This window comes from Rhipicephalus microplus, chromosome 1, assembly GCF_043290135.1.
Source record: "Rhipicephalus microplus isolate Deutch F79 chromosome 1, USDA_Rmic, whole genome shotgun sequence".
Classification (NCBI taxonomy): domain Eukaryota; kingdom Metazoa; phylum Arthropoda; class Arachnida; order Ixodida; family Ixodidae; genus Rhipicephalus; species Rhipicephalus microplus.
In genome coordinates, this window is record NC_134700.1 from 69922212 (window position 1) to 69932753 (window position 10542).

The following is a 10542-nucleotide window of genomic DNA, read 5'->3' on the forward strand; positions in this document are numbered from 1 at the left end:
GCACCACGAAAGCGTGGACAATTTAGAAGTGGTCCTTATTGGTGCGCCAGCGGACGCCGGCTGTGGCCCAAAGAACAAGTCAGAGTCGAGAGTTGATAAACAAAACAAATATTATATTCTCGGAATTGGCAGATCGAAAATAATACACAAAAATGCACTCTCCACAATAGTTACATACAATACGTCACCAATCAAACAAAGTACTACACAGTACAATCAGCCACACTCAAAACAACGGACACAGACAACAATACGCACTACAATGCAGTCGCATGCATTGAACAACCAAGACACTTAAGGACTAAAGAGATAGAAAACCTATTCAGTCCAAAGTTCTTGGAACCAAAGTCGAGATGATACTCTTCCGAGAATCACTCACTCAAAATTCAGCGTTGTTGTCGTTCCGCAGCCCTCGAAGTTTCTCTTCCAGGAAACCTCGCGTCCTCAAATGGCCACTCTCCAAGCTTCAAACTTCTTCGCCGGAAATCCGTCGGCTTCACACACGCAGCTGTTGCCCGCGTCTTCGCTCGATAGCGGTAAACCGACGCTCTTGCCTGTAGCTCGAGCCGTCCCTACGGAGCAAAAACTTCGCCGACTACACGGCGGAATCTCTACGCACTCTGGCGCTCACTTCCGTCTCCTCCTATTCTGTCACTACGGGCAGAACCTTCGCCGACTACACGGCGGAATTCCTACGCGCTCCGGCGCTAACTTTCCGTCTTCTCCTGCTTTCTCGTCTCGGCCGCTCGATTAAATACATTCCGCGCCACCTTCCAGAAATTTCTCGTCATTTCGTCGGCGCGATACGCAACGAAGGCTGGGGAGAGGTGCGAGACGATTCGACTGCCCTCTCCGGAGGATGATTCACTCGGTCTGACCCCGCCTCCTTCGTTCTAGAAAAATCGCGGCCTTGCTGGGCCGCCGATGTGGGGTGAGGAGGATCGTCTGCGAAGCCGTGCTTCTGCGGGGAGAGCGCGCGCCCGGGAGCCCTGGATGTTTGCTTTCTTCTTTTTTTCTTTTTACCTCGCGGCGTTTCTGCCACCCGTTGTCGCAAGGGTTTGGCGGCGCGCTCTTGTTTAGCGCTCGTTCTGTGACAGCGTGCAAATTATGTATAAGAGTGACAAAGGGGTTTTCATGTTTAAGAGTTTCAAAGCTTTTACCACGCTCGGGGATCCGTGTAAATTACTGCTTTTTGTATTTTGAGTCCGATGTGTTTGACGGCCGCAAGTATAGCAAATGCTTCTGCAGTGAAGACTATTGTATCGGTATGCAGAACAGCAGCCTGCGAAAACGGCGGAGTGAACGCAGTGTAGGACACAAAAATATTAGACTTTGAGGCATCTGTGAAGAAACAAATCGGGACATGTGTATTTTTGCAGCAGTTCCAGGAAGTGTGTGTGGATATGTGCACTAGGCACATGTTTTGCAAGCTCTAAGGCACATCGCAATATATAATCTGCAACTGCGTCAGGTATGACCCCTCACACGACGCGAGTAGGATTCTCGAAACGAAGGATGGTTTTCAAACAGCGCAGTACTAAACAGATTACTGACGGTAGAGTGGGAGGGGTGCTCGTTGTCTGCTTTAACTTTGAGATGTATAGAAGCTACATATAAGAGCTTTGCAGGTTTAGCAACCCCTCCTCATATTCAATGTACAAGCTTTCCACGGGGCTAGTGCAATAAGCACTTGTACATTGATGAATTCCGAAACGTTGAACCGAATCAAGTATTTTTAAAGCTCTTGACGTTGCAGACTGGTATATTATTGCTCCATAGTTCAGGAGCGTCCGTATGAGGATTTTATACAGATTATTCAGGCGTTTTCTGTTCCTACCATGCGGCGCATGAAAAAACATAAATTATGAATTGTGTTTACCATATCTGATGTGTCATATAAAGGGGAGTGTACAGTTCAGAACAAGGCCTAGAAGTTCATGTTTTGCCGCTGCAGGTGAGTGCTAGCCGTGCAAGTGAATTTCGAGACGGGGGTGGAACCCTCTTTCTAGCGAAAAAGCACACACGTGCTCTTTGGTGGATTCAGTGTGAACCCGATTTAGTGTGCCAACCTAGACACTTTGTTCAAACAGAACTTAAGATTGCCCTCACATATTGCGAGGTTAAATGACCTAAAAGCTACTTGGACATCGTCCACATATGTGCAATAGAACATGTTGTGTGGGATGCAGATACGTAGAAAATTCAGCTTAATAGCTAAAACGGTGAAACTCAGGACCACACCCTGTGTTGCTCCCGTTTCGTGAACAAATGGTCGGGAGAGGACGTTGCCTACTCGAACACAAGGTGTGTGATCGGATAAATAAATTTAACTATGATTAGTCTCCTAGCTCGCACAACCAAGTGTGATAGCTACATCAGTCTTCCGAAACGCTATGTTGTGTTGCATGGTTTTTCCATGTCCAAGAATACAGAGAGAAAAAACACTATGTACAAATGCTTCGCAAATTTCAGCCACAATGCGTAAAAAGTGGTTGGTTGTAGATCGACCCTCTCTAAATTCACGCTGGTACAGGTCTAGTAATTTGCCTGTTTCGAGGAATTGTATTAAACGAGTGTTATTAGCTTTTTCAAAAACTTTACATACAACTTGTTAGCCTTATGGGCCTGCAACTAGGGATCGTTTCTCTATTTTGAAACAGGCGCTGTGACGGCTTCGTTCCAAGAAGATTGTGGAAAACTACATTATATTAAAGAGGGAAAGCAGTATTTTTAGTGTTTTTTTGGATAAGTGTCAGCATATTGTATATAATACGATGCCAACCTGGGCAGAATTGCTGCAGGAGTTCAGTAGTGCCTGTGGCTCTGCTAAGCGGAACGCTTTATTCTATCCGATTGCTGTAGATTTTCTCTTAATCCTCTCTCGTTCCACTCTCATTTTGTGTCTTTGGAAGGCTATGGAATAATGTGTAGAGCTGGATACGTGTTCGAAATGTGATCTGAGAGCGTCAGCTTCATCTTTCATGCTTTCGCCCTTGGTGTCCACTAACGCACTAAAAAAACTGATTGACCTTGTACTTTCCTCAGACAATTTCATACTTTGGCATCATCGCTATAAGAGTTTACGCCCGACATCAAAATCTGCCAGATTTCTATTCTGGCGTCGCGGTGAATTCTGTTGCCTTGTGATTAATTTTTTTATTTATTTATAAGATTCTATGCTGAGGGAGAGTCGCGTGAAAGACTTCGCGCGTTAGTTTTTTCAGCATTGCCCCAGTTATCATTCAGCCAGAGGACTCGACGTTTGCCTGTCCCCCTACACTTACTTCAGGTATGCACTTAACTGCAGCATTACTTGTAAATGCGGGAAAATACTCTACAGCAGTGTTGTGGAGTGTCAACCCTGAAACTAGAATGATTCCGGAATCATTCTACATTTTTGCGACCTCGGAATGGAATGGGGAAAGTGCTTGGATGAATCGAATGAGAATGCAATCGGGCACATATAGCCGAAATGAAATGGAAATGAAATTATGCCTTTTACCGAAATTAGAGCAAGTTTTTCGCTGCTTTTCATGTAGCCGCTGTTAAGCGGAACTACGGAGCTACACTTTCCAGCCGTCTGCTATCTTCACACCCTTCACGTCTTTGTGCTAACTTCTGTAACCTTCGGCCAACTCGGAAGCATGTTCGACAAAACGCTTCTCTCAGTTTTTCTGTGTATTAACGATGGCGCGATGCTTCTGTTCACTGCAATATCACCTCGTAACCCTCCCCCTCCACCACTTTTGCCATACTGTCTCCCCTGTTCCGACACATGAGTGCCTTCGCCCAAAACTCTGTTGGCGAAGGTCTTCAGGTCAGTGCAGCACACAGTCGTACACGATGAATTGTATGTGATCCCCCTTCATGCAGACAAAGGGAGAGAATAAACTCTTGAAATAATTGGTTCCTGAAACCGCCTGAAGCAAAAAAGCCTACGAATAACCACGGTCACGGCAGTGCCTTCCCATTTCCTGCAGAAAACCCAAGCACCGAACGAAGCCCACGTTTTCTTCTTTCAAGAGAAAAAGGCGTGGCGCCGCACCCGTTCTCTTATCTCACTTCGTTTAGAGTCAACCATTTAGGGAGCCATCCAGTCACAATTCGAGTTTTGAAAGTAGACGGCAGACCACTAATATAGCTCTGAACATTACGTTGCAAAGTTATGATGAACGAAACCAAAATATAGTTCTTCTCACACCTTATAGTGCTTGAGACCTTTATGGCAGCACTGAAAAATCTCGAGGACGCCTAAGCACTTTTTATGACGTCAACCTAGTGAACAATTAGTGACCGAGCTTATGTAGTTTACGTGGAGCTAACTTTTAGGTAGCGGAAGAAGTGGCAACAGCCCTAGCCAGCGTTCGCCCTAGTATCCGCTATGTAATAAGTGATTCGAAGACGGTGGTCAGACATTATGCAAAAGGCAGAGTTTCGGTAGAGGCCACGGCTAAATTTAATGCCAACGCAAACTATGTACTTCGAAGAGACGGAAGAGTAACATATTGTACGGTTTCCAGCTCACACGTCCCTGCGCAAGTTCGTTGTACCAAAATGGGGAAATTAATCGCGTATTACAAGGTCTCACGTTCCGCGTCCGCGTAGAAAGGCCCTTTTCAGGCGATGAATATCCAGGGGAGGGCTCGACGGAGAGGAACAGAGTGACGGGATACTGTTACTTGATGAACTTTTACAAAAAATCTCGCTGTATTGATCCACCACCAAGCCCCACAATGGATAGATACGAAGCAGTAGATGGGAGGCAATAACAAACCGAGACTTCTCTCATTCCCATTTATTTTAGTAGTATATACCCACCATATGATAAATTTGGGACGTTAAAGCCTACAATTAGATCAATCAGATGGAGATCCAGATGATATCCAGATGATACCACCAAATGGTGCGGCTGCATTCCAACATCACTTAGGCCCATTCTCTGAGAATATGCAATGCACCACCCCACACCCAGATGAAAGTGTCGGGCGGTGCATGGCCGCGCTGCGCAGTTCCATTCTCTAGGATGAACCGTGGGCCATCCAGCAAGCCTGTGAGATAGCAAAGAGACATGGTCTCCGGTCCTCCTCGGGAGTGGCCTTGGCCCAGGCCACAAGTTTGACAGTTTTCAATGAAGCTGTTACCACCACCAAAGTCGTACTGCTCTCACAAATCGTATAAATTTTACGGCTCAAAGAACATACAACTCTGGCAGATCAAATATACATATGCTTATCTTTTCAATGAATGTCGTTAACGCTTTAATAACCTACACGCGGCTGGCGCACAAATGATAATTAGCAGCATTCTTACATGCAAGGAGGTCTAACTTGGCTCTCATGGTACTGTTGCGAGAACACGATGAGGCGGAATGCGCTGGTAAAATCAAAACCGAAGCACCCGGTGGACACAAGAGGGCTACTTGGTGCAGTAACACATGTGCATCAGCTCTGCCTACGTAGCTTTGGCCGTGCTGTCACAAAAACTTGTTACCGAGTAGAGTTCATACTTTTCCGGCGTATAGATATGCGTTTTTTTGAGTGCCCTTCTTTGTGCTGTGGAGACGTGCTAAAAGTATCGAGCTGCTTGTGGTTCTTTATGGCATACTCTAATTTGTTGCTAACCCTTTTATGGCTTCACCCTAGTAGCGAAATTGTGACTTTTATTATTGTTGCGGAACTCAGGACTGCTCTATAGGACATATGCGACTATCGAACATGTGCGTTTATGATTTTGTAACATGTGCTAGCGTACCGCTCAATAAAAGAACTACACTCTAAAAAACGATCGAGTAAAAAGGGTGTCTTTTTGTCCCACAACAATAATCGTCATCAGGCTTGCGTGCACTTCCTTTCTTGAAAACTCGACGTTGGCAACTTTTCTATCGAGAATGCCATGTAACCCGGATAAAGGACATGTCAATCATTATTAATTTATTTATTTATTCATACAGTCGATCCCATCAGGGATCTTTACAGGAAAGGCGTATTGAATTGTTACAATATGACAATACAAATATCAAATATTCACTTATACATAAAAAATATTGGCGGTTAACAAAGGCAGACGAGAAGACGTAATAGTACATCATAATAATAGTACATCCTAATTCGTAAAAAAAGGGGTGATCAAAGAGGTGTATAATGGCAAAACTGAAGTAAAAAATACATTTATGTAAAAATGGTGAAAATAAACGAAGTAACCGTATGTAGGATAAACGAAATTATGCGTACAGTGTAACAGCGAAAAAAAGTGAACAAAGAGGCATACAAAGGGAAAACAGGAGCAAAAACGCACTGATGTAAAAAAAAAGTTATACAGAAGTAAGGATGATACAGGAGGCTCATAACTGTGCAGCATGTAGCTGATCTTCAAGCAATGTTAAAAAGGAAGATAACGTCGCGCTTGTTGTTACGCTAGGATCCAGCCTGTTCCATTTACGTGTCATTAAAGGAAAAAATGAATATTTATGACTTTCCGTATGGATGACATGCTCATGTAATGATAATGCGTGTTTGTGCCACGTTTGTCGTGTTTGGGTTAAATATAAGTATTTGGAACTGTCAATCTTTATGTCTTTGTGAATTAGGTGGTACATCATTTTTAATCGCGCAAGCTTGGCTCGGTTTTGTCAGGCGAGGATGCCGGCCTGTTTTAGCAATTTTCTGGGTGAATCTTTTAGCTTATATTTATTATAAAAGCATCTTAGTGCCTTCCTTTGGACTGCTTCGAGTTTTTAAATGAGTTCTTTAGTGGAAGGAAACTTAACAACGTTAGCGTACTCCAAAGTTGATCTGACAAAAGTTTGGTATGCTAATAGCTTTTTGGTAGGGGGGCTAGTCTCAGACGTCTATTTAAAAAAACAATTTTTTTCAGTGCAGATGAGGTGACGTTGCTTAAGTGGCGTTCCCATCTAAAGTCATGGGTTGGTGTTAAGCCAAGGTATTTATACTCTTTCACTGCGCTGAGTGTGGCACTGCCCATAGTGTAGTTAAAATCAGATGTGTGTTTTTGTCTCGTTATTGATAGGACAGCAGATTTTTTTACGTTCAGTGTCATTTGCCGTTCTTTAAACCATTTGAATACTAAAGATAAAGCGTTGTTTAATGCAAGATGGTCACTATAACAGTCAATTACTTTGTATAAGACGCAGTCATCACCGAAAAGTCTGACGCTGACAGGAATATTACAAGGCAGATCATTTATCTATATAAGAAATAAAAATGGAGCCAGAACGCTTCCTTGTGGAACTCCAGATCTTACGCTAGATTTATGGGATTGTTCCCGGCTGACTTCTACAAACTGGCTGCGGTCACTAAGATAATCTTTTATCCAATCGACAATGGGCCCTTTCCCCAAGGTTAGTTCGAGTTTATGAATTAGTTTGTCATGTGATACCCGGTCGAAAGCTTTTGAAAAGTCTAAAAAGATAAGATCGATTTGTTTCGGTAGGCCGACACTCAGCGATACATCGTGTACAAGTTTAGGTAGTTGCGTGACTGTGGAGACACCTTTTCGAAATGAATGCTGACAGGGTGTTAGTATTTGTTCTTTTTCAAGGTGTTTGGTTATGTGGTTTAAGATGATGTGTTCGAACAGTTTGCAGGATGTGCATGTCAGCGAGCTGGGTCTGTAGTTAGAGGGTTCGGTTCTACTTCCTGATTTATGAATAGGTTTTACTTTAGCTGTTTTCCAGTCGTTAGGGAGGGTCCCTGATGACAATGATTTGTTAAAGATTATTAATGGGTACTTGGCCATCCACTCAGCGTATCTGCGAAGGAATGCATTTGATATATTGTCAGGTCCTGATGATTTCTCATAATCTAGTTTGAGCAGTAAATTAAGTATGCCTGCTTCGGCTATTAATAGCTGATCTAGAGGCTTTAATTCCGACGGACGTGTCTGTGGTAGTGTGCCGTCATCCTCCGTGAAGATAGAGCAGAAGTAGTCATTAAGCGGGTTAGCAGGCCTTCGGTTGTCCACATCCATCGTTCCGTCATCATTGCGAGTTTTCCGGTTTATGTAGTTCCAGAACTTCGTTGGGGCTGATTTCAAAAAGTTAGTGAGTGTATTTGTGAAGTAGAATTGCTTAGCTGCCTTAATTTTTGATTTCATGTATTCAATAGCCGTGCTGAGATCGTGCTGTGTGTATTTTATTGGGTTGGTTTTCAGCAGTTTTCTGATCCTCTTTACTTTACGTTTGGCGTGTATAACATCGCGTGTAATCCATGGATTACGCTTATTAGGCTGCTTATTCATAATCGGCACGTACTTATTTAAACAATGAGAATTGATCGCTTTTAGCGCGAGCCACAAGGCATCGATGTCGGTACTGCTGTTGCGGGAAAGTTCAACAAACGATTCATATTCATCAGCGAGGTGATCAAGTATATTAGTGTCCTTAGCTTTACTGTAGTCAGGGCACGCGACTATTTCTTGAGGGGTAACGGTGTCATAAAGGGGTACGGTGCAAGATGTGATCTTGTGATCGGAAATACCATCTTGAAGACATAAATTAGTTTCTTCGCTTATGAAGTGATGGCTGAGAAATATTAGGTTTAATATGAAAGAGCTGGATCCCTGCATACGTGTAGGTTCAGTTACTATTTGTGAGAGGTTGAACGATAACATAAAATCAAATAACACATCCGCACAGGATGAATGATGCTGCATTGTGTGTCAGTCAACATCAGGCGCGTTAAAATCACCTGCGATTATTAATCTTGATGACGGCGCATGTTGTTCTGTGGTCTCATGCAATCGGCGTATATTCTCAAAGTCGGAAGAAAGACTGCGATATACGCAACCAACAACTACAGTGCACACATCATAGCTCAGCTTACGAAAGATAGCCTCAGTGCTCGCAACATCGGGTAACACTAAAAACGGAACATCTTTTTTGACTAGAATGACCACACCTCCGCCTCGTGTCGTCCGGTCTTTCCGGATGATAGCGTAGTTGGCAGGAGCTATCTCATCATCTTTAATATCTCCTGTTAGCCAGGTTTCCGTTAGTGTTAGAAAATCGGGCTCAAAAGTAAGAAGCAAGGCTTCAAGGGAGTCTGCTTTTTTCAATATGCTACGGGCATTTATGTTCAAAAAGGACATGTGGGATGTTAGTTTCGGCGGGAGCGAAGGTTTCGATAGCTTCGCTGCTGGTTTTTTGTGTCAGGATTGACAGAAGCAGATTTCAAGGAAACTACATTATTCTCCTCGTCTCATTAGAACATATCTCCGTTTATTCGCAGTTTATCATAAATTAGACCCACTTTGTCGCCAGATTCTTTCCTTGATTAGGCTAAATTCCACAATCTTTTTCGCAAATCCCGTACGCGTGGTGAAAAGTCTTCGTAAATAGAAAATCCTGACCCCTTCAACTTGAAACAATTTTTCAAGATTTTTGTTTTGTCCCTAAAATCGAGAAGTTTGAGAATTACTGTTCTTGTTTTAGAAGCATCTGGCCTGCCTAGTCTGTGAATACGTTCGATACTTACAGCATCAAGCTTGAGGGTGTTTTTGAAAACCTTTTAATTTACTGCAAATTCTAACGTGTCTTCGCTTTCTTTGGCTTCTTCTGACATACCATATACTGATAAATTTGATCGTCTGGAGCAATTTTTGAGATCGTCCAGCCTTAGTTCTAGTGTTGAAACGACTTTCTGTAGGTTAGTGACCATTTATGCGCAAGACGAAGTCTTTTTATCCAGGGTTGTAAGCTGTTCCAGTTTCTTGTCTATTGCATTTAAGCATTGTTCCTTAATTTCTTTTAACTCCTTTAGGATTTGTTGAAGTTGCCGTGAAATTTCCGGTGCGTCGGGACCCGGGTTGGATTCTACATCACCGGCTAGTAGCAATAATTTGGCAAGATGCGCTATGTCAAAGCAAAGTTCACACAGCAGCCCAGGGCACGGCAGCACAATTAAACAAGGCTCGTTTGAACGCATGCAATGCTGAAAGCGTTTTCTCACCTGCGCAGTGAACACAAACTGGTTATCCATTTGCCTTTGCGGCCAAGTGCCGTGCCCTATGGCCCATGGAAATGTGTCGTCTCTTCTTATAGCACGAAGGTCTCGATGCGCCACCATCGCCGAATTCAAGTCCCAAGAGGCGCTCGGTGTGGTCGACGATGGCAGCTGATGAAGAAATGTGCTGGTGCTGTGTGATGTCAGCAGGACTGCCTCGGTGAAGTGGTGGACTGGAAGTAGATGCGCAGCATGCGCGTCATTCATCCGTAAGCTTTGTAGCTCACCGGGGCCGTGGCCTGCGGTTATCAGCAGCAGGGTTGCGATTATCTGCGCAATGAACACAAACAGGTTATTCATGTGCCTTTGCGGCCAGGTGCCGTGCCCTATGGTCACGGAAATGTGTCGTCTCTTCTTATAGCACGAACGGCTCGGTGCGCCACCATCGCCGAATCCAAGTCCGAACAGGCGCTCGATGTGGTCGACGAGGGCAGCTGATGATGAAATGTGCTGGTGCTGTGCGATGTCAGCAGGACTGCCTCGGTGAAGTGGTGGACTGGAATTAGATGCGCAGCATGCGCGT

At 44.0% G+C, this 10542-nt stretch overlaps 1 protein-coding gene across 2 annotated transcripts in view; it reads right to left on the bottom strand.

Annotated features, from left to right (window-relative positions):
- The window catches only part of Pburs (bursicon subunit partner of burs), a 63774-nt gene extending 53232 nt beyond the window's left edge, over positions 1–10542 (bottom strand). For both annotated transcript variants that reach the window (XM_037429607.2, XM_075877001.1), the window contains exon 1: positions 9966–10542. In XM_037429607.2, the coding sequence (XP_037285504.2) occupies positions 9966–10319 (354 nt within the window). In that variant the 5' untranslated portion in view covers positions 10320–10542. The remainder of the gene's footprint in view (positions 1–9965) is intronic.